General features: G+C 43.6%; 2 protein-coding genes across 2 annotated transcripts in view; one reads left to right on the top strand and one right to left on the bottom strand.

Annotated features, from left to right (window-relative positions):
• Positions 1-6,009: 6,009 nt before the first annotated feature.
• The window catches only part of zgc:113307 (uncharacterized protein LOC553753 homolog), a 23,891-nt gene continuing 4,851 nt past the window's right edge, over positions 6,010-25,049 (bottom strand). The window contains exons 2-8 of the mRNA XM_046312932.1: positions 22,941-23,006; positions 22,430-22,441; positions 12,843-12,984; positions 12,164-12,488; positions 11,826-11,976; positions 11,205-11,371; positions 6,010-6,764 (exon numbers count right to left, since the gene is read on the bottom strand). Coding sequence (XP_046168888.1) covers positions 6,613-6,764; positions 11,205-11,371; positions 11,826-11,976; positions 12,164-12,488; positions 12,843-12,984; positions 22,430-22,441; positions 22,941-23,006 — 1,015 coding nt within the window. The 3' untranslated portion in view covers positions 6,010-6,612. The remainder of the gene's footprint in view (positions 6,765-11,204; positions 11,372-11,825; positions 11,977-12,163; positions 12,489-12,842; positions 12,985-22,429; positions 22,442-22,940; positions 23,007-25,049) is intronic.
• The window catches only part of LOC124004051 (fibromodulin-like), a 14,915-nt gene continuing 13,389 nt past the window's right edge, over positions 23,524-25,049 (top strand). Inside the window, exon 1 of the mRNA XM_046312807.1 lies at positions 23,524-23,545. The gene's annotated coding sequence lies outside the window, so the exon portion shown is untranslated. The remainder of the gene's footprint in view (positions 23,546-25,049) is intronic.

Below are 25,049 nucleotides of genomic sequence, written 5' to 3'. Positions count from 1 at the left end.
GACCGTTCCTTTTGTCGTTTGGACAGACCATAAGAACCTTGAGTACATCCGTTCTGCCAAACGACTTAATGCCCGTCAAGCTCGTTGGGCGTTGTTTTTCGCTCGTTTCGAGTTTGTGATTTCTTACCGTCCGGGTAGCAAAAACACCAAGCCTGATGCCTTATCCCGTCTGTTTAGTTCTTCTGTGGCTTCTACTGATCCCGAGGGGATTCTTCCTTATGGGCGTGTTGTCGGGTTGACAGTCTGGGGAATTGAAAGACCAAGCACTCACGTCCGGGTAGCAAAAACACCGCACACTGTTTGTTCTTCTGTGGTACTGATCCCGGGGATTCTTCCTTATGGGCGTGTTGTCCTAGTAACCTCCTTGTCCTAGTTCCTGTTTCCACTCGTCTGGCTGTTCTTCAGTGGGCTCACTCTGCCAAGTTAGCTGGTCATCCCGGTGTTCGAGGCACTCTTGCGTCTATTCGCCAGCGCTTTTGGTGGCCGACTCAGGAGCGTGACACGCGCCGTTTCGTGGCTGCTTGTTCGGACTGCGCGCAGACTAAGTCGGGTAACTCTCCTCCTGCCGGTCGTCTCAGACCGCTCCCCATTCCTTCTCGACCATGGTCTCACATCGCCTAGACTTCATTACCGGTCTGCCTTTGTCTGCGGGGAAGACTGTGATTCTTACGGTTGTCGATAGGTTCTCTAAGGCGGCACATTTCATTCCCCTCGCTAAACTTCCTTCCGCTAAGGAGACAGCACAAATCATCATCGAGAATGTGTTCAGAATTCATGGCCTCCCGTTAGACGCCGTTTCAGACAGAGGCCCGCAATTCACGTCACAGTTTTGGAGGGAGTTCTGTCGTTTGATTGGTGCGTCCGTCAGTCTCTCTTCCGGGTTTCATCCCCAGTCTAACGGTCAAGCAGAGAGGGCCAATCAGACGATTGGTCGCATACTACGCAGCCTTTCTTTCAGAAACCCTGCGTCTTGGGCAGAACAGCTCCCCTGGGCAGAATACGCTCACAACTCGCTTCCTTCGTCTGCTACCGGGTTATCTCCGTTTCAGAGTAGTCTGGGTTACCAGCCTCCTCTGTTCTCATCCCAGCTTGCCGAGTCCAGCGTTCCCTCCGCTCAAGCGTTTGTCCAACGTTGTGAGCGCACCTGGAGGAGGGTGAGGTCTGCACTTTGCCGTTACAGGGCACAGACTGTGAGAGCCGCCAATAAACGCAGGATTAAGAGTCCAAGGTATTGTTGCGGCCAGAGAGTGTGGCTTTCCACTCGCAACCTTCCTCTTATGACAGCTTCTCGTAAGTTGACTCCGCGGTTCATTGGTCCGTTCCGTGTCTCCCAGGTCGTCAATCCTGTCGCTGTGCGACTGCTTCTTCCGCGACATCTTCGTCGCGTCCATCCTGTCTTCCATGTCTCCTGTGTCAAGCCCTTTCTTCGCACCCCGTTCGTCTTCCCTCCCCCCTCCCGTCCTTGTCGAGAGCGCACCTATTTACAAGGTACGTAGGATCATGGACATGCGTTCTCGGGACGGGGTCACCAATACTTAGTGGATTGGGAGGGTTACGGTCCTGAGGAGAGGAGTTGGGTTCCGTCTCGGGACGTGCTGGACCGTTCACTTATTGATGATTTCCTCCGTTGCCGCCAGGATTCCTCCTCGAGTGCGCCAGGAGGCGCTCGGTGAGTGGGGGGTACTGTCATGTTTTGTCTTAGATTGTCTTGTCATTTTGCTTTTCCCTCTGTTCATTTTCCCCCTGCTGGTCTTTTTAGGTTCGTTCCCCTTTTTCTCTCTCCCTTCCTCTCTCTCTTCTCTCTATCGTTCCGTTCCTGCTCCCAGCTGTTCCTATTCCCCTAATCAATCATTTAGTCTTCCCACACCTGTTCCCGATCCTTTTCCCTGATTAGAGTCCCTATTTCTCTCCTTGTTTTCCGTTCCTGCCCTGTCGGATCCTTGTCTATTGTTCACCGTGCTGTGTCTATGTATCGCCCTGTCGTGTCGTGTTTCCCTCAGATGCTGCGTGGTGAGCAGGTGTCTGAGTCTGCTACGTTCAAGTGCCTTCCCGAGGCAACCTGCAGTTCTTGATCAAGTCTCCAGTCTGTTCTCGTCATTATGAGTAGTATTATGCCTTTTGATTGTAAAGTTACTTTACTGGATTAAAAAGCTCTGTTTTCGCCAAGTCGCTTTTGGGTCCTCATTCACCTGCATAACAAGTAAGATATACCTGCTGGAACGTACCCACTATGGGTGGGTGTTGTTATCGTGACCAGGGAACTGAGCTTTACCTAGCATAGACTTATAGATGACCTGGAGCCAGTGGGTCTGGCAACGAATATGTAGCGAGGGCCAGCCGACTAGAGCATACAGGTCCCAGTGGTGGGTGGTATAAGGTGATTTGGTAACAAAGCGGATGGCACTGTGATAGACTGCATCCAGTTTGCTGAGTAGAGTGTTGGAAGCTATTTTGTATATGACATCGCCGAAGTCGAGGATCGGTAGGATAGTCAATTTTGATAGGGTAAGTTTGGCGGCGTGAGTGAAGGAGGCTTTGTTGCGAAATAGAAAGAGGATTCTAGATTTGATTTTGGATTGGAGATGTTTAATATGAGTCTGGAAGGAGAGTTTACAGTCTAGCCAGACACCTAGGTATTTATAGTTGTCCATATATTCTTGGCTGGAACCGTTCAGGGTGGTGATGCTAGTCTGGCGGGCGGGTGTGGGCAGCGAACAGTTGAAAAGCATGTATTTGGATTTACTAGCGTTTAAGAGCAGTTGCAGGCCACGGAAGGAGTGTTGTATGGCATTGAAGCTCAATTGAAGGTTAGTTAGCACAGTGTCCAAGGAAGGGCCAGATGTATACAGAATGGTGTCGTCTGCGTAGAGGTGGATCAGGGAATCGCCCGCAGCAAGAGCAACATCAATGATATATACAGAAAAAAGAGTCGGCCTGAGAATTGAACCCTGTGGTACCCCCACAGAGACTGCCAGAGATTCAGACAACATGCCCTCCGATTTGACACACTGAACTCTGTCTGCAAAGTAGTTGGTGAATCAGGCTAGGCAGTCATTAGAAAAACCAAGGCTATTGAGTCTGCCAATAAGAATACGAGTCGAAAGCCTTGGCCAGGTCGATGAAGATGGCTGCACAGTACTGTCTTTTATCGATGGCGGTTATGATATCATTTAGTACCTTGAGCATGGCTGAGGTACAACCATGACTGGCTCGGAAACTGGATTGCACAGCGGAGAAGGTACGGTGGGACTCGAAATGGTCAGTGATTGGTCCACGTTTTGCAGCTCTTTCAGAACATCTACTGTCTGGATTTGGGTGAAGGAGAAGCTGGGGAGGCTTGGGCGAGTAGCTGCGGGGGGGGGCAGAGCTGTTGGCCGGGGTTGGAGTAGCCAGGAGGAAGGCATGGCCAGCCGTTGACAAATGCTTCTTGAAATGTTCGTTTATCATGGATTTATCAGTGGTGACCATGTTCCCTAGCTTCCGTGCAGTGGGCAGCTGGGAGGAGGTGCTCTATAACAAAAACACAGCTGTAATCTCTGCCAAAATGTGATTCTAACATGTATTGACTCATGGGGTTGAATACTTATCTAATCAAGATACATTAGTGATTTATTTTCCATAAATAAAATTAAATGTAGACATTTTTCTTCAACTTTGACATTGCAAAAAGACTCGCAGCTGTAATTGCTGCCAAATGTGCTTTTACAAAGTATTGACTCAGGGGTTTGAATTCTTATGTAAAATAGATATTTCTGTATTTAATTTTCAATACATCTATAAATATTTCTTAAAACATGTTTTCACTTTGTCATTATGGGGTATTGTGTGTAGATGGGTGAAAAATAATCCATTTTATCCATTTTGAATTCAGGCTGTAACACGACAAAATGTGGAATAGGTCAAGGGGTATGAATACTTTCTGAAGGCCCTGTAATTTAGCTTAATAAGCACACTTGAATAATGACACATGGCATGTAGACATATTGAAAATGTTCATTAACTTACTGTTTGGCAAAACAATGTCCTTATACAGGGTACACCAATTTACAAAAAAAAGATACCTGGTAGCTTGCTAGTTAGCTAGCAAAAGATGTTACATTCAGCTGGCTAGCTTACAGCTAAAGCTAATGTCAGTTTACTACCCTAAAACTTGATTTGTTATAATATGCAAACCATAACCCAAAGCAAGCTGATTTTCTTCCAAAATGTTCAACGTGTTAAATGACTTTCTCTGTCTTGTCGAACTGTTGTATGTGACAGAGGAGCGTCTGGATCTGCAAAATGATTAAAGTGTTAACGAGACAGCGCACCTCTTTTATGAACGAAGAGATTAAGTTGCTTCAAATAAAGTATAATTGTATTCATAATATACTGTACTTCGTAAAGGACAAAGATGTAGACTAACAGTGAAATGCTTACTTATGGCCCTTCCCCAACAATGCAGAGGGAAAGAAAATGGAGAGATAATAGAAAAGTTAAACACGTAGTAATAAATACACAATAGCAGCAATAACTTGGGTACCAGTACCGAGTCGATGTACGAGGGTACGAGGTAATTGAGGTAGATATATACATAGAACTAGGAATAAAGGGACAGATACTAAAGGGTAACAGCAGTGTGTGTGATGAGACAAAAACGTTAGTGCAACATGGTAGATGCAAATAGTTCGGGTAGCTATTTGGTTAACTACTTAACTAACTATTTATCAGTCTTATGGCTTGTGGGTAGAAGCTGTTCATGGCCATGCGATAGCTGAGAGAACAGTCTGTGACTGATACAGAGCTCCAGGATGGCAGGCAGCTTGGCCCCAGTGATGTACTGGGCTGTACACACTACACTTTGTAGCCCCTTGCGGTCGGGTGCCAAGTAGTAGCCATACCAAGCAATGATGCAGCCAGTCAAGATGGTGCAGCCGTAGAACCTGTTGAGGATCTGAGGGCCCATGTCAAATCTTTTCATTCTCCTGAGGGGGAAGAGGGAATGTTGGGTCCTCTTCATGATTGCATTGGTGTGTGGACCATGATAGATCCTTCTATGCACATTTTGTTGATCAGTAGGCTAATATAAGTCCCAAATGGAAGGGCAACTGATTGCTTGTCATCTGTAGCACCATGGACTCCACTGAACAGGAAAAATGCTCAATAACTCAATGCATGCACACACTCCTATTGAATACGCATTCATCGGTATTGTGAGTAGGCCGAAGCCACCTTGATTTACCCAGTTTATTAAGATATTTACCATTCAAATACAATTGTGACTATTATTTTGGTATGTAGTTAGATTGGTAAAAACAAAGTCAAATGTATTGTTTGATCTGAAAATGTAACCCCAAAAATTGGTATCGGCATCTGCCCTAAAAAAAATCCATATATAGCCATTTATCACAGGCTTTCCATAAACACACTTAGAGACACAGACACACACACACAGTCACACAGACATACACTCAGCCACAGTTTCCATTGCATGTATGCTGTTGGTCCAGATGTAATACCCCCTGAACGGCTGGGTCTGCAAAGTGCAATGTCGCCGGTAAAATGTTGGTATTGACATTAGTACACACACGTGCACATGCACACGCACACACACTTTCCCCTATAGGTTCAGAGATATGGTAAAGTCATTGGAACACTGCATGTTAAAATTCCACTCATGGGGTAACCTATACCTCTATTAATGTGTGTCTAGGGATAGGGTTATATTATGTGTGGTTTCTAGGTCTATGAAACTGATATTCAGGAATAACAAACCTTATGTTACCATGAATATAACAGCAGGCCGTTATGGGCTGTGTTCATAGTGAAGGTATAGTTGTTGTGTCTCTCATACCGAGCGCTAGCTACCCATAGAGCAAACAGGAACAGGATCTAGACTAATGAGACCAATCTAGGTTTATAGAGACTAACGCTCTGGATTGACAAAGGTTTTGTGTTATATGAAACAGATAGTATTTCATGTCTACGTCACTAGTAAAAACACAGTAAAAAGAATCGATAATGGTGTAACTTTTATTGTTCTGTTCATATGCAAAAAGAATGCGTTACAGTCATACATCCGATAAAGCACATCATTTGACCTTTTAGCAAAACATTGACGATATTGTAAAACTTTACAGTAACAAAACGCATACAATGTGCGTGTTGGATCAGTTCAACTCCAAGTTGACTCTACAGTACTGTGACGTATTAACAAGCCCTGGTGGGTGATGTTTGTGGATGATTTGAATGACTATGTGCTTCATACACTGATCAGACTGTGTTACAGGATGAAGTGGTTACGGTGAGACTAGCAAAACAACATTAAATGAGCCTCAGCTCTACTCCTGGAGGATAAAAAAAATAACAAAAAAAATTAATGTATTGAGTATTGAAGATCTGTTCTGAAGAGCATGTAAGCGCTTGCTTGTGTTTGTGTGTGTCCAAACGTGCGTCCGAGTGGGCTTGAGTGATGTGTGTTTGAAGGATGTGCGTTTGAAGGACATACTTGTGTGCATGTCTGTGTGTTCATTTCTGAATGTTCGGACCTGTGGAATCTTGACAGAATCTTTCCAGGTAAGCTTCAAAGCAAGGTTGTGGCAGGGTCAGGGGGTTAGAGGTACGAGGTCAGGGTTAGATGTATATGTGGTGCAGGACTCGGAGGCAGTAGACCCATTCAGGTGGTAGTAGATGATAGGACATCTTGTTGCCGTCCAGACGAAGGATCCTCATCCTGGAGTACGACAGAGGACCCACCTCCCGACAGAAACTAGAGATGTTAAACTCTGCAATGGACAAAGAGCAGAGCGAGGACAGAGAGGATAGAAATGATAGAGGACAAAGAGAACAGAGGACAGTAATGGTTTTTACATGCACTCACACCCTATACCCAGTAATGGAATTCCCACTCATATACGCTTACTTCACAAAGTATATTTTTACAATATGTGAACATAATTTAAACCCAGTTCCTCCTATTTAGAGTTGTCACAGTATTTTGAGTGTACTGCCATCATTGTTCCTGAAATGGCAGACTGTATGAGGAGTATTTGCCTGATCAGAAGCTGGATACAGCTACAGTATCCTATTCTATTAGGAGCAGAAACCACAACATGCTACAGTAGTTGATGCCAAATCCAAAAAGCAGCTACACCTATCTTAAAAAAGAGGAGGAGAGAAAACATAATCTCCTCTCTACCTCCTGTTCCTGCCTATAGCTATTGGCAGAAGGGTACATTTGGCAGAGGGTAGACAACAGTAGCTAGCTGTCGGGATGCTAGACAGTGAGGTGAGTGTTTTTCTCTCGGTGAATGTCTTGTGTTTAGCTCTCTGTCAGACCAGACCAGACACACATACCAGGTTATTGTGCTGACTCATGTCTCCTGGAGAGCCTTGCGGAAAACAAGCTCACACTCCATCTTTATTTCTCTTGCTTTCTCGCTGTATTTTTATTTCTGTGTCTCTAACCCCGCCTCTCTGTCTGTTCCTCTACAGTTGCCTACAAAAAGTTTTCACACCCTTGACTTTTTCCACATTTTGTTGTGTTACAAAGTGCCATTTTTTGTCAATGATTGACTTAAAAATACTCTGTAATGTCAAAGTTGAAGAACATTTTTAAAATGTTAATAATGGAAAATAAAATACTAAAATATCTTAATTAAAGGAGTATTCAACCTCTTGAGTGAATACATGTTAGAATCACCTTTGGAAGCTGTCTTTCTGAGTAATCTGTGTAACCAACGAGCGTCTGCGTTGCCAAGGGCTTAGAAGTCAGTTCTAATTGTGACGCAGATCGCGCTGCAAGTCCTGCCACTCCCATCTCCTCACTGGTTTATAGAAGCAGGTACCCGCGTGCCATCTCCTCATCGGTTATACCCACATGGGTGACTGAAAGACGAATGAGGTAGGTGGTGGTAATGCACCTAATTTATGAAAGTTGCTAATCGCAATATAAAATCGAGAGAAGAAAAAGCCTGAAAGGAGGAGAGATGAAAAGAAACGATTCGGTTAACCATTTTATGTGTGGATTAATTTTTGGAGTAGAGGACCTTGTGCATTTCAGGTAAAATAACAACTCAATGTTTATGTCCCAGGACAAATTAGATAGCAACAGCAATCAAGCTAAATAGGACAAATTATCTAGCAAGTGCAAGCTAGCTAGATAAATTGCCATAAATATTGAATGCTTTTTGACCTGTCCCCAAATTAATGTAATTGGTTGAGATTTTGTTTTGATATTTTAACCTGCGTGTCGTGATTGCGTTTAGCGTGGTTGGGACAAAATACATTTACACACGATGGAGCACGCGAGCAGCCGGTTTGGGTTCCGTGTAAGTCTCTAAGAGCTTTGCAAACCTGGATCGTACAATCTTTAAAAAATCTTCAAGCTCTGTCAAGTTGGTTGTTGATCTTTGCTAGACAGACTTTTTCAAGTCTTGACATTGATTTTCAAGCCGAGTTAAGTCAAAACTGTAACTAGGCCACTCAGGAACATTCAATATCACCTTGGTAAGTAACTCCAGTGTATAGTTTGGCCTCATGGTGGTTTTCCTCCTCTCCGTAAACTGAGTTAGGAAGGATCTTTGTAGTGACAGGGTGTATTAATACACCCTCCAGAGTGCAATAATAACTTCACCATGCTCAAAGGGACATTCAGTAGATACAGTATGTTTCCATGAACCTCTCCCTTGATTTTTTTGTCGACATTTAGAAAGCTTGCATGGAAAATAGATGTGACAAATGCCTGCTAGGGTGCATTTCCATGTATCTACCTTGTGTCGATATAAACAGCTGGATGTAACAACGTCACAGCTGGACGTAATGATGTTGAATCAAACTGTAGTGTTTCCACTACCCATTTAGGCAAGTTGCGCATTAATAAATTGGCAACAGCCTGTATTCCCTCCCATCTATCTGTTTCGTGTCTCAGGTAGCCGATGAAAGCCAGCATGGGATAGAATTCAAGAATAGACTAGTGTGCAATATAATGTGCCACAATATTGCCACGGTCTGTGCCATTATGAAACTTGCACAGTAAATAATTGGATGTTGAAACTTGCATCCAGCCAACCAGAAAAGCAATTTGAAGCAATTCAACCATTCTTGAAAGTCAGGACAAGGATCCTGCAAAGAAACACTATTTTGATAGTTAAAAAAATGGATTTAGCAGGCATTTTAGAATGAAATGTGGAGTGGAGCTTGTGATGACGTCACGTGCCGCGCGTATCTTCAAAATTATTCGGCAATCATCGTTTAATCGAAAAACACAGTTTCCATCATCATTTGTCGCAATAAAGAAAGATTTCCAAAAGAAAAATCCACCCCTGTCGAATGGATAAAAATGTTGTTGATCTTTAGAAAATGCTCACCTATATCTGCCGTCTCCATTACACATAAACCTGGGTCAATGGAAACCTCCTTACTCTCTGGTTTTTAAAATGTTTTAGCCATCAACCAATAGGTGCCATTATTTGCAAGACATTGGAAAACCTCCCTGTTCTTTGTCTTTGAAATTGTGCTTCACTGCTTGACTGAAGGACCTTACAGATAATTGTTGGTGTGGGGTACAGAGACAGGGATGGTCATTTAAACATCTTCTTAAAACCATTATTGAGGACAGAGTTAGTCAAGCAACTTATTATCAGTCGTGGAAAAAGTACCCAAATGTCATATTTGAGTAAAAGTAAAAGTTAATAAAAAATGAAAGTGAAAGTCACCCAGTAAAATACTACTTGTATACTACTTGGTTTAAAATATACTTATCAAAAGTATATTTTGATAAGTATCAAAAGTAAATGTAATTGCTAAAATATACTTAAGTATCAAAAGTAAAAGTATAATAATTTTGAATTCCTTATATAAAGCAAACCGGACAGCATAATTTTCTTATTTTTAAAATTATGGATAGCCAGGGGCACACTCCATCACTCAGACATCATTATAAATGAAGCATGTGTGTTTAGTGAGTCCGCCAAATCAGAGGCAGTAGGGATGACCAGGGATGTTCTGTGTGAATTAGACAACTTTAATGTCCTGGTAAGCATTCAAAATGTAACGAGTACTTTTGGGTGTCAGGGAAAATGTATGGAGTGAAAATTACATAATTTTCTTTAGGAATGTAGTGACGTGAATGTAAACGTTGTCAAAAATATAAATAGTAATGTGAATAGTAATGTGAAGTTCAGAAACCCTACAAAATGACTTAAGTAGTACTTCAAAGTATTTTTTACTTAAGTAGTACTTTAAAGTACTTTACACCACTGCTTATTATCTGACTTTTTAAACAAAGGGCTTGAATGCTTATTGACTCAAGTAATTTCAGCTTTCCATTTATTTTAATTAATTTGTAAAATGTCTAAAAACTGTGAATACTTTCTGAAGGCACTGTACCTCTACCTCTGTTTTTCTCTCTTGTCATTCTCTCTCCCTCTCTCACTCTCTCCCCCTCTTTCCCTCTCCCTCTGTAGCCCAAACATCCAAGCCAGAACAGGAATCCAGGAATCCTAACAGTGTTTTGTCAAGGAGACACGGCTGAGCGAACGAGTGGCCAATTGTGAGATTCACAGGTTTGTTATTGAAGATGAGGCAGGAAGTTAGATCCACTTCTCATGTGCTGATTTGCAGTTCAAGAGAAGCATTCAAGTGTTCATAATTTGATCAGCTTCGTCATTTGGAAATATTTGGAGGAACAACACGAGGATTGTTTTTCTCAGAGAGAGATGGAAAGAGCATGATATTTGGCTGATCTTACCATCGAGCTCTCAAAGTCTCATGTCAGAATTAGACGTTCATCCATGTTTCTCGAACGTCAAATTCTGCAGTTGTTCCAAATGTCAAATTTTGAAGTGTTTAAGGTTAAGTTTAGGCATGAACTCAACATTTTAAGTTAAGTTGAAGCATTAACTCCGAAATCTTGAGGTCATGCATTAACTCCATTAATTAATGGTTAAGGTAAGTTTTAAGGTTTGGGATAGGCTTAAAACAAAAATCTCAAAACAACTTTTGATCGCCGGATTCGAACAAAAGATGCTTACGCCCCTAGTGGCCGGTTTCCACATCATCTCCCTATGTCCTTCGACATGGATGGACGTCGAATACTGACTTGTTTCACGGGTGACCTGGCTGGATCTTACTCCCCTGGTCAACCCCTCACAGATGTTTTCTCCACTCCTTAGATTGTCTATGTGTGCACGTGCGCGTGTACGGGAGTGTATGTGTAGTCTTACCTTGTATGTGGTTGGCCTCCAAGTACAGGTACTGTAGTGTGAGGGGAACCAGGGGGATGGTTGTCAGCTTGTTGTAAGAGAGATCCAGCTCCACAAGGGAAGACAGGTTGAAGGATTGGGGGTGGAGGGAAGGGCTCACTAAACCACAGCGGCTCAGACGCAGGTACCTACACACACACACACACACACACACACACACACACACACACACACACACACACACACACACACACACACACACACACACACACACACACACACACACACACACACACACACACACACACACACACACACACACTACATTTACATTACAGCCACATTCTTATCCAGAGCAACTTTCAATATTAGAGAACAAAATAACCACAATTTGTGATAATATCAGAGGTGTGATGCAGATCAGACTGAAATAATGTGTGTGTGTGTGTGTGTGTGTGTGTGTGTGTGTGTGTGTGTGTGTGTGTGTGTGTGTGTGTGTGTGTGTGTGTGTGTGTGTGTGTGTGTGTGTGTGTGTGTGTGTGTGTGTGTGTGTGTGTGTGTGTGTGTGTGTGTGTGTGTGTGTGTGTGTGTGTGTGTGTGTGTGTGTGTTTGCATGCTTGCATCTGTACGTGTGTGTGTTACCTGAGATTAGTGAAGCCCTGTAGACTTTCCTCCCCCAGGCCAGACAGAGAGTTGTTGGAGAGGTAGAGCTGCTGGATGGAGGGAGGAAGGTGGGAGGGGAAGGAGGAGAAGAGGTTCCCGCTCAGGCTCAACAGGTTAAGAGACACCAGGCCTGGTGGGGGAGGAGGGAGAGGTGGAGGGAGAGGGAGAGAGGGAGGATGGGAGAGAGGGTACCAGAACAAGCATGTTAAGAGCTGTTACCTTTGAGGCTGTTATTTTTAAGATATGTCAGAAAAGGTGTCATATGTTCTGGCATAAAATATAACATCTCAGAATGGAAGCAGAGCGAAGGCACTTACCTGTGAAGTCAGTCTCTGTAATCACGTTCAACCTATTCCCCTGCAGTAGCAGCAATGCAAGATTATGTAAGTTCCCGAAGGTTCCTGGGGAGATGCTGGTGATGAGGTTGTGTGCCAGTCGGAGCTGCCGCAGGCTCCTGGGCAGGCCAGAGGGCACGACAGTCAGCTTATTGTGGTTGAGGAACAGGTATTGGAGCTGGGTCAGGTTCTGCAGCGTGGAGGTCTGCAGCCCGTCTGTCTGCAGACGGTTATCATCCAGGATGAGCCAGCGGAGTCCTGAGGAGTTGGTGAGAGAGGAGGAGGGCAGGGACGAGATGTTGTTGCCCTGAGAAAACACACACCCATAAACTGTGTGTTACCTATAGATGTAGGATCTTAATTTTGTTGCTGAGAATTTTACTGCACAGCAGTGTATTCAAGGTTTAATAAGGCTTCTAAAGTCTGTAATTTCCACTTTATAATGTCATATTTGATTTGCTCTAACGAAAAATGTATATAACCCCTATAAAAAATGTCCATGACTTCTAATATACATAATAATTTAAATGTTCTCTTGCTGCAGGATTATTGGCTCAAATTAAGATCCGACACCTGTATAGGAACCGTGTGGTGCCTGGCAGTCTTTCAGACAGGTGTCTCAGACCCCTTTGTGCATGTGCTTGCATGTGGTGTGTATTACCTGCAGGAACAGGTATTGTGTATTGTAAAGCATGCTGTCCGGCAGCTCTCCAAGGTCTCTGTGGTCACAGTACAGAGCTGAGGGCCACTGGATAGGACAGTCACACAGGTCAGGGCAGGACTGGGGGTTGTTGGCTCTGTACCTGGATCACACACAGAGAAATATCTGTCTTTACTCGGATATTACATATGTAAATAAAGTAGGAAATGATACTTTGCCATTGAATGATGTCTAAACATTACCCAAAATACGCATGCACACGCATAGATGACAGAGACTGCATCATCAGGGTGTCCTTAAACTGTAAGTCAACTGGACTTCAGAATGGTAACATTCAAATTCACAGTCGCATGATAAACACCTCTCATTGAGGTAGGGGCAGTTTGGATTATAGCACAGTCATACACATCAACATTATTCTGCCTGTCAGTAACAACATAAGATACAGACATTTATAGCCTGCAGTAACTGCAATTATACATTTGCCAGTATATTAATCAACGCATTTATTTTCCACTAAATCTCACTTAACACTCACAAAAACATTCACAAACACCACATGTACATGAAGGAAACCGACAAAGCACACATACCTTCTTTATGGGTTCAGGTTTGTGGTTGTTAGTATTCCTGAGCTGTGGTTCCATGTACAGTAGCAGTAGACAGTAGTAGTGGTTCACTGTCTGCACAGATGAGCATGTGGCACTGAATGGGCGTGAGCGTGTGTGTGTGTGTGTTCAGGCTACCTGCAGTATTTACCCACTGCCAAATACATTCCTGAGGCATACACCCCAGGCCTTAGACATCCTCCATATTCGTCCCTCTCTCCTGGCTTTCTCTTCTCCCTCTCCCTCTTCCTCTTCTTCTCTTTCCTCTCTCCTTCTCACCCTCTCTCCTTCTCTCCCTCTCTCCCTCTTTCTCTTCTCCCTCTCTCCCTCTTTTTCTTCTCCTTCTCTTCCCTCTCTCCCTCTTTCTCCTCTCCTTCTCTTCCCTCTCTCCCTCTTTCTCATCTCCCTTTCTCTTCTCCTCTCCTCATTCCACTCAGACACAACACCCTATAGTAACTGTTCAGCCTGCAACATTTGGTGGAAACATGTTCTTCAAAAACAAGAGAGAGTGGGGGGAGAAGGATCAAAAGGATGAGGGAAAGTAGAGGTCTGATATCAGGGCATAGGGTTTGAATTATAATCTGGCAAAGTTTTCAAAGGCTGCATGCCATCAGGATCACATGGTCTTTGGTCAATCCTTTATCTGCACACACTGTACTTTATCAATACGCAAAGGGCCAATGTGATTATGATCCAGGCGACAGCCCAAAGCTTTGTGTGTGTGTGTGTGTGTGTGTGTGTGTGTGTGTGTGTGTGTGTGTGTGTGTGTGTGTGTGTGTGTGTGTGTGTGTGTGTGTGTGTGTGTGTGTGTGTGTGTGTGTGTGTGTGTGTGTGTGTGTGTGTGTGTGTGTGTGTGTGTGTGTGTGTGTGTGTGTGCGTATCTTTTGGGCATTTCGGGATGCATCTCAGCTGAGTACACTGGAAAGATTCCAGGGTTACTGCTGAAAGTTATGGGGACCGAGAGAAAGGAAATAACACAGTAGGAGAGCTGGAGGGAGAGGGGGGAGTGTCGAGAAGAGGGAGGCAGTGGGGACAGAGAGTAGAAGGGAGGGTTGGAGAGAGGGAGGGACTGGAAGAGCGGGATCTTGTGGGGGATTGAGGGAGAAAAGGAGGTTGGGAGGACTGAGGGAGAGCGGATGTGGGGACTGAGAGAGAGAAAAACACAGGAATAGCGCCCCTATAGCACAAACAGATGTCATAAGACCATCAGTTCCAAAGTGTTAGTGTGTGTGACTGTGTGTGCACACGGATACATGTGTGAACACTTTCCCCTACCTATTAGTGTCATCCAGGCATGTTTTTCTGTGTATGTTGCCAGAGGGAGAACCACAGGGTTTTACATGACAGTATCCTCGGGGGAGCTGTGTAACCCTAGGTCTGACATAATGCCAGCCAGGCTAGCCATGACTCACAACAATAAGTGGAGACTAAAATGGGAACTATTATGGGTACTGCTATTAGGGGACTGAGAGAGGGAGCTAAAATAGGGGATTGTTAATAGGGAACTAAATAGGGGAATATTATTGTGATATCTGATTCCTTAGCACTACAATAATATGTTTAGGTATAAGCTTGTAATGCCATTGAGGGAAAGCTTGATGAGAAAACAACAAGATTGAATAACTTCATAAGGTTTTGAAATCATTTGTCTCATCTTTTCCATCATAACAGAACGTTGGGCCCATGATGGTATTGTTCTTCAATAACATTTGTTATGAAATAGGTTTGGCGCTCTGATTTATAGTGGAATGAATGAGGAACTTGTTTCAGAAACATATTTGAAAAAGATTGACTGAGCTGTGACTTATTTTAGGACAGACTGAGTGTAAGGGTTTTCTTCTGGTGAAAGAGAGGCGGACCAAAATGCAGCGTGGTGGTTATTCATGTTTAATTTATAAAGACACTATACATTAATAAACTAACAAAAACAATAAATGTGCGAAAACCTAACCAGTCCTATCTGGTGCAAACACAGAGACAAAACCCAACACAAAACAGGCTACCTAAATATGGTTCCCAATCAGAGACAATGACTAACACCTGCCTCTGATTGAGAACCATATCAGGCCAAACATAGAAATAGACAAACCAGACACACAACATAGAATGCCCACCCAGCTCACGTCCTGAAAAACACTAAAACAAGGAAAACACATACGAACGATGGTCAGAACGTGACACTGAGCCTACAGGTAGCACATACCATTCTAGAGTACTACACACACACACTATCGCACACACACACATGGACACACACGCACACGCACACATACACACACACTGGCTGGCTGATGGCTTTTCCATAAACAGAAGAAGGAAATGAGGAAACCTTCCATAGTCTCTTGGCCAGGTTCTCTCTGCAGCAAAATCTGTCTTTTCACCAGCAGGCAGCCTGTGAGAGCCAGCTAACCACTAGAATATATCAAAATCGAATCAAATGTAACTTTATTTGTCAAACGCACCGAATACAACTGGTGTAGACTATATACACAGGGAGTACCAGTACCAGATCAATGTACAGAGGTACAAGTTATTAGAGGTAGATAAGTACTGAAGGCGGCATCGGGACAGTGACTTGGCCTCAGGATAGATAATAATAAGACTAAAATAAAGAACAGAGTAGCAGCAGCAAATGATGCGTGTAAAAGTGTGTGTTCGTGAGTAATGTGTATGTATGTGTGTTTGTGTTGTGTATGTGTGTGCGTGTGCGTGTGCGTGTGCGTGTGTGTGTGTGTGTGTGTGTGTGTGTGTGTGTGTGTGTGTGTGTGTGTGTGTGTGTGTGTGTGTGTGTGTGTGTGTGTGTGTGTGTGTGTGTGTGTGTGTGTGTGTGTGTGTGTGTGTGTGTGTGTGTGTGTGTGTGTGTGTGTGTGTGTGTGTGAATGTGTGTGTGCATGTGTGTGGGCTTGTGTGGGAGTGTCAATGTAGCGTGTGTGTATATGTTGTGTATATACTGTATAGTGTAGTGAATATGCGTAGGGTCAGTGCAAGATAGAGTGCAGAGAGTTCAGGTACCATTAATTGACTACTTAGCAGTTGGGCTAAATCACTCCGTCAAACACCTGCATGGGTCTACAGCAACAGTAGCAGGCAGTAATATTCACTTTTCACAACAACAACATTCCTAAATTTTAGTACAGTAACCGTGTATGTTCCAGGCTCATTTTCAAGCAGGACTTGAACCATCAACCTTGTGATTACATGAGACAAGGGAGCTAGAGGGCAAAGTCATAAAGAAGAACAGTATACAGTGAAGGAAAGTTAGGACACACTAAGAGAGAGCCAAACCAAACCTTGTGAATGTGGGAGGACAAAGTCCATAGGATTTCTCCAGGCGGACAGTGAAAAAGTGAAGTCATGGCTATCTGCTTAAATTAAAAACTATCTTTCCTCTCTCCCTCACTCTTCCCCCTCTCTCTCTCTCTCTCTCTCTCTCTCTCTCTCTCTCTCTCTCTCTCTCTCTCTCTCTCTCTCGCTTGCTCCTTTATCTCTTTCCCTCCCTCCCTTCCCTCTCTCCTTCTCCACTCTCTCTCAGGCCGGGTGATACCTAATCTCCCTGCCCAGACACTCCTAAACCCCACACTCTCCCCGTCTCCCCTCTCCCCCCCACTCTCTCCTCAGTCTCCTATTTCCCTCCATATGTCCCCAGCCAACCCTCCCACTATCTCCATCCTCACCAGACATATGGGTGTGTACAGTATGTATGTAGGAGGATATGTAGTGGTTGCACTAAAGTCTCTAGAACTCTGCTTATGAGGTCATACATAAAAAAAGACATAGATAACTGTCTGTGATCTGATGTTGGACCATATTCGCTGACACCCAGAGGCACACACGCAATCCAGATGTACTTCTCTCGCAACTGCTGGGTTGCAGAAAGACAGACCTACCTGCCTTATACAGCGCATTCGGGAAGTATTCAGACCCGTTGACTATTTCCAAATGTTATTACGTTACAGCTTTATTATAAAATGGATTTAAAAAAACATGTTCCTCGTCAATCTACACACAAAACCCCAAAATGGCAAAGAGAAAACAGGTTTTAAAAAATGTTTGTAAATGTATTGAAAATCAAAAACAGAAATATCGTACTTGCATAAGCATTCAGACTCTTTGCAATGAGACTCGAAATTGAGCTCAGGTGCATACTGTTTCCATTGCTCAGCCTTGAGATGTTTCTACAACTTGATTGGAGTCCACCTGTGGTAAATTCAATTGATTGGACACGATTTCGAAAGGCACACACCAGTCTGTATAAGGTCCCACAGTTGACAGTGCATGTCAGAGTAAAAACCAAGCCAAGTTGAAGGAATTGTCCGTAGAGCTCCGAGACAAGATTGTGCCGAGGCACAGATCTGTGGAAGGGTACCAAAACATTTCTGCAGCATTGAAGGTCCTCAAGATCACAGTGACCTCCATCATTCTTAAATTGATTCATTTCGGAACCACCAAGACTCTTCCTAGAGTTGTCGTCCGGCCAAACTGAGCAATCGGGGGGAGAAGGCCTTAGTCAGGGAGGTGACCAAGAACCCGACAGAGCTCCAGAGCTCCTCTGTGGTGATGGGAGAACCTTCCAGAAGGACATCGATCTCTGCAGCACTCCACCAATCAGGCCTTTATGGTAAAGTGGCCAGACGGAAACCACTCCTCAGTAAAAGGCACATGACAGCCTGCTTGGAATTTGCCAAAAGGCACCTAAAGGACTCTCAGACCATGAGAAACAAGATTCTCTGGTCTGATGAAACCAAGATTGAACTCTGAATGTCAAGTGTTATGTGTGAAGGAAACCTGTCACCATCCCTACGGTGAAGCATGGTGGTGACAGCATCATGCTGTGGGGATATTTTTCAGTGGCAAGAACTGGGAGACTAGTCAGGATTGAGGGAAAGATGACCGGAGCAAAGTACAGAGAGATCCTTGATGAAAACCGACTCCAGAACGTTCAGGACCTCAGACTGGGGCGACGATTCATCATCCAACAGGACAATGACCCTAAGCACACAGCAGTGGTGTAAAGTACTTAAGTAAAAAATACTTGTAAGTTCTACTTAAGTCGTTTTTTGGGGTATCTGTACTTTATTATACTATTGATATTTTTGACAACTTTTACCTTTACTTCACTACATTCATAAAGAAAATGATATACTTTTAACTCTATACATTTTCCCTGATACACAAAAGTACTCGTTACATTTTGAATGCAGGTCAGGAAAATGGTCTAATTCACACTTATCAAGATAACATCCCAGGTCATCCCTACTTCCTCTGATCTGGCTAAACACATGCTTTGTTTGGAAATGATGTCTGAGTGTTGGAATGTACCCCTGGCTATCCGTTAATAAAAGTATTTACAAAATGTATACTGTCTGGTTTGCTTAATATAAGGAATTTGTAATGATTTATACTTTCACTTTTGAACTTTAGTATATTTTAACAGTTAAATTTACTTTTGATACTTAAGTATATTTATAACCAATAAACCAAGTATGTTTAAAACCAAACCACACTTTTACTCAAGTAGGATTTTACTGGGTGACTTTCACTTTTACTTTTTCTATTAAGGTATATTTACTTACCTTTTCCACCACTGGCACACAACCAAGACAACACAGGAGTGACTTCGAGACAAGTCTCTGAATGTCCTTGAGTGGCCCAGCCAGAGGCTTGAACCCGATCAAACATATCTGGAGAGACGCTCCCCATCTAACCTGACAGAGCTTGAGAGGATCTGCAGAGAAGAATGGGAGAAACTCCCCAAATACAGGTGTGCCAAGCTTGTAACGTCATAACAAAGAAGACTTGAGGCTGTAATCGCTGCCAAAGGTGCTTCAACAAAGTACTGAGAAAGGAACTGAAAAATTATGTAAATGCAATATTTCCGTTTTGAATTTTCAATACATTTGCTGAAAATGTATTTAATTTTTATAGATTATTTTGTCATTATTGGGTTTTGTGTGTAGATTGTGTGTAAAAAAAATATTTATTCCATTTTAGAATAAGCCTGTAACATAGCAAAATGTTAAACAAGTCAAATGGTACGAATACATTGTGAATGCATTGTACAAGAGCTTTGTGCTGACTTCTGGCTGATTCCCAGTCCTTTTGATTCCAGTTCCTGTCACACCCTGATCTGTTCCACCTGTCCTTGTGATTGTCTCCACCTCCCTCCAGGTGTCAGCCATCTTCTCTATCACCCTCAGTGTATTTATACCTGTGTTCTCTGTTTGTCTGTTACCAGTTTGTCTTGTCTTGCCAAGTCAAGCAGAATTTTTCCGAGCTCCTGGTATTTCCTAGTCTCTCATTTTATAGTCTGAAGTAGCTCTTCATGTATTTTAATGGTGGCTCCCTACAGGGAGACCGGAAGGACTAGAAAAGAGAGACTAGGAAAACCAGGAGCTTGGAAAAATGCTGGTTGATTTGGGAAGTCAAGACAAACTTGCAAGCTGTTGCCATGGAGGAGTACATTGAGGACTCTCTGGCTGCTGGTAGCATTCGTCCTTCTGTATCCCCTGCCAGCGCAGGTTTTTTTTGTGGGAAAGAAAGACAAGACCCTGTCTCCATGCATCGGCTACCGGGGCCTCAATGCCATCACAATTAAGAATCGTTACCCCCTGCCAATCCTCTCCTCTCCTTTCGAAATCCTTGTCTTCTCCCGGGCTGACCAAGAACACATCCTCCATGTCTGACAAGTCCTAAGTGCATCCTGGAGAACCATTGCTTGTGAAAGCTGAGAAGCACAATTTTCCCCGCTCTACTATCTCCTTTCTGGGATACGTCCTCACTAAAGGAAATGTCCAGATGGATCCTGAAAAAGTGAGAGCGGTGGTGGATTGACCCCAACCCATGTCCAGAGTGAAATTGCAATGTTTCCTGGGGTTTGCTCATTTCTACCGCCACTTCATCTGTGGCTACAGCACCCTGGAAGCTCCCCTCTCTGCACTCTCTTCTCCCAAGGTACCGTTCACTTGGTCCCCAGCTGTTGACGGGGCTTTTTTGGATCTGAAGCATCAGTTAACTACTGCCCCCATCCTTGTCCATCCGGACCCGTCCCGTCAGTTTGTGGTTGAGGTCAATGCTTGGGGGGGGGCATCCTGTCCGAGCAATCTGCCCAGGACCAAAAGCCCCATCCCTGTGCCTTCCTGTCCTTTTGTTTCAACTCCACTGAGAGAAACTACGACGTAGTTAACCAGGAACATCTGGCGGTCAAGATGGCACTGGAGGAACTGTCTGGAAGGAGCGGAACATCCATTTTTGGTTTGGACCGACAATAAGAATTTGGAATTTCTCCGCACAGCCAAGAGCCTTAACTCTAGGCAGGCCCGTTGGGCTCTGTTATTCACCAGGTTCAACTTCACCATCTCCTAACGCCCAGGGTCTAAGAATGTGAAGCCAGACGCTCTCGCTCTCGCCTGTACAGTTCCTCTGCCACATCCTCTGACTCTGAGAACATCCTCTCTACCTCTCTATTTTAGAGACACAAGAGAAGAGTGCTTCTTAGGTATGTAGTCAAGTAGTTTAGTTAGGGTTAGGGTTAGTGCTCTTTGATCATAGGATGAGATACAAAATAATACAAATAAGTTGTCGGACACCACTATTGTTTGTCACCCTGATGAAGACTGTTGTAGCCGCAAAGCCTCGGTGTATTTTTATTCTTGCCATGCATAAGCGAGTATAACAATGAAGGCTTTTAAATGTTTTTACTACATGAAAGTGCCTTGATTCATTCTGGAAGTTCGTTTTGCACAAAGGCTATTTTTGCATTGTTCATTATCCAACATCAACTTATTTTTATTCAGTTTACTCTATTTTAGTTCCAGCACATTTGATTCAAATAATATTGGCCTTGATTATTTGAATTGATTAGGTGGTTGATTTGGTTGATTATGTGAATCCGAAGTGTTTGTGATGTGTTTGGAATACAAAAAATATTCAACAAATTGAGAAACAACACTGTAGACAATTTGGGTTAGTTTATTGTTTGGCATCACACATCAGAACACTCCCTCTTACTTGGGCTAGAGGGCATCATTTCATCATGAACTATCATTGTAGTCTAGCATAGAACGCGGAAAGAGAAAGGGGATACCTAGTATCCTGAATGCATTCAAACGAAATGTGTTTCCCGCATTTAACCCAACCCCTCTGAATCAGAGAGGTGCGGGGGGGGGGGCTGTCTTAATAAATGTTCACGTCATCAGTGCCCGGGGAGCAGTTGTTGATGGGGGTTATGGGTCAGTGATGTTACATTCAGAGTAATAGTTGTTCTATTCAATGCACGTATATGCTGTGGCACTCTACCAATCAGTCAGGAAGAGCTTCCATGAGTACACTGTTTAATTTTTCCACCAGAGGCTTTTAATCACAAACATCTGTGTGTGTGTGTGTGTGTGTGTGTGTGTGTGTGTGTGTGTGTGTGTGTGTGTGTGTGTGTGTGTGTGTGTGTGTGTGTGTGTGTGTGTGTGTGTGTGTGTGTGTGTGTGTGTGTGTGTGTGTGTGTGTGTGTGTGTGTGTGTGTGTGTGTGTGTGTGTGTGTGTGTGTGTGTGTGTGTGTGTGTCTGGCATGCATGTGTGCTGAAGTGCCTATGTGTATAAGTGTGAAATTGTGTAACATAACTATGGAACATGGCCTGACTCAGTCAACCACACTTCCTCATCGTGTGTGTGATTTTCGGGCTTGTGTCGTCTAACACTACTTCCCAAACAGACACGTGAACTGTCGACAGCTCTGCAGGACCTCTGGAACGTTCTAGCCACTCTTTTTTGTACTGTTTTTGAATCAATGAATATCAAACCCAGGTCATACATTAGCCTCAAGACCACTTGGCCCACTGAACTAAAACCTATAGGAATTCATTTGCAGGCAAACACCAGCCTTCAATACATTGTGAAATATGAAATTAATTATCGAGCTAGCAAAGATATTATATCATTGGTCTAGGTTTATCCATTGCCGTTATTACAGACCGCAGTGCATACCGTTACACTTGAGATCCTCTGCAACGAGAGCACAAAAGAGAACGTTTAGGGATTCAGACAGTGAAGTTCCTGCGTAGAAGGTGAAGCAGTTGTGTGATGTGATGAACAGACATTTTTGGGGAGGGAGAGGTCTGTCTGACCCTCTGGCTCGGGTTACTACAGGAGCCACCCAGTCCAACTCTTTGTACCCTTAAGGTGTGTGTGTCTGCATGTACGTCCTGGTAACCTAGCAAGTGATGATAGAGGGTGGTACAGTAGCAAAGTAAAGAGGAAGGGGGAAAGAGAAATAAGAAAATGAAAGGGAAGAAAAAACAAAGAGAGAGGGAGGAAGTAGAGAGAGAGAGGGTACAAATGTTGTGTCTTAATTTAATCATCATGTTGTTGCAGGAATTGTCGTGTACGGCAGGAAATGTACACTTGTTTTGTTTTGTAATTTCAAATTAAAAATGCCAGACTTGATTGCCCTAGTGAAGAATATATCAACCCCTACAAAAAATGAACATGACATCTACCCTACTTAAAAACTTCCTGTTGCTGCAGGACTTTTTTCCTGCTGTGTGAAACCGGCTCAAAGATACGGCATCTGTAAAAGAAAAAGAGAGGCAGACAGAGAGACGGCAAGAGATAGACACACACATGCACACATGCACACAACAGTCACAAAAAACCAATACGGTATATACACAGACAGAGAGTCTTAGTTGTGTATTGATGAGGGTGCAGTAAAACCAAACAGCCACAAAAAGCCCTATAAAGCTCTGCTGTCCAGAGTGGGTCAATGAGGCAAACATCAGGGGGGCAGAGGGCGGGGTGCTAGTGGCTTTGGGGTGTTGTTTAGGGTGAGTATTTTGGATGGTGTGTAATGTATGTTTGGGGTGTTTTTTGGAGTTGTGGTGTTGTTTGGTTGGGTGATTTGTTTTTTGTTTTCATAAAGATGGGTGGTACAGGGAGAAACGTTGTGTAATAATATCTGTGTGTGGACATCTTGAGGGGGAACCCATGTGAAATGGTATATGTGGTTCTGAATGTGTTTCAGAAGAAAGAGTGAATTCTAAATTCCACTGTGGAACTGGACGTGTCTCAGCATCACAGTGATGGGATAAAGACCTGTGGAATGAGAAGGTAATTGAAAAGGAGAGGAGAGAACGGTCACACACTCTTACCGGTACTCACCCACGCACACAAACTATCTCTCTCTCTCTCTCTCTCTCTCTCTCTCTCTCTCTCTCTCTCTCTCTCTCTCTCTCTCTCTCTCTCTCTCTCTCTCTCTCCTCTCTCCTCCCTCCCTCCCTCCCTCCCTCCCTCCCCTCCCTCCCTCCCTCCCTCCCTCCCTCCCTCCCTCCCTCCCTCCCTCCTTAAATCAGCTGTCAGTTTTAATTTCATAAAGAAAACACACACACACACACACACACACACACACACACACACACACACACACACACACACACACACACACACACACACACACACACACACACACACACACACACACACACACACACACACACACACACACACACACACACACACACACACACACACTTCTGTATTTCAGTGCCCTGCCGCCTCATGCCCCCGGCCCTTAATACAGAGAGACAGGAAGGAATGTAAAATGTTTCCTGATGCTGCAGAGCCAACTTCAACTCTAAATACAAACACACACACACACACATACCCACATGCAAACACAATCACGCACACAGTCCTTCATGCTAGTCCTTCATGCATGACGCATATTTCAGCGTGCAGTCCCCCCACAAACCTAAACCAGTTCAACACTACCCGAAACCTGTGTGTGCTGGATATGAATATTAAATTACTGGTCCCCTTGATACAAACATAAAATCCATCTCCTCCCCAGTATATTTACAGTAAGGGCGGGCATCTACAGCCTATAGCCATTCTCCCTCAGAGGTGCTATATAATGTGCGTACAGTGTATAGGAAAGGTTTATGTTCTGATTATACCCCCAGCCAAGTCTTTGTCTACACCAGGCCTGTGTCAGAGGACCTGTCACAATCAGCCCTCACAGTTTTATAGGCCTGACATATTTATTTATCAATGCACTTTCAAATAAATGTAGAAAATGTGTAGAAATGACTGTGTCCAACACTCTAATAATCACTGAAATGAAAGCTAGACAGTCAGAGAGCATCTACAATCAAATAAAAACGATGGACATTTTGACAGCGAGGAAATGAAACATAATTTCAGTGCCAAATAATAACAGTGCCAAATAACAGTGCCAAATTTCAGTGCCAAATAACTTTGACACCCCTGCTGTACAGTTTGCTCTGTGTAACCCTGTAGCTTGTTCCAGAGGGGCCTAGTCTTAACAAGACCCGTGGCTAGCTTTATGGACTGTGGGTAGCACAGGGGTACTGAACGGATGTGGATAGCATCTATTTCATTCAACCTTCTTGTATGCAGCACATGCAGCATGTATGCTATATGCATGTAAACACGTACTGTATCAGAGGGCAATGCTAACTAATTTAGCTTATTGGCTTATGGGCCTTGTGAAGGTCTGTGGTTTTGTATTGGACTAAGATACAATTGACAGAAGTCTAGTATTTTATATAGATGTACGGATGTTAGGCGTAAAGACATGATGGCCTATGTGAGC

The sequence above is a fragment of the Oncorhynchus gorbuscha genome, linkage group LG18 (assembly GCF_021184085.1).
Source record: "Oncorhynchus gorbuscha isolate QuinsamMale2020 ecotype Even-year linkage group LG18, OgorEven_v1.0, whole genome shotgun sequence".
Classification (NCBI taxonomy): domain Eukaryota; kingdom Metazoa; phylum Chordata; class Actinopteri; order Salmoniformes; family Salmonidae; genus Oncorhynchus; species Oncorhynchus gorbuscha.
The sequence above is the reverse complement of the archived record's forward strand: the minus strand, read 5'-3'. Positions and strand labels throughout refer to the sequence as shown.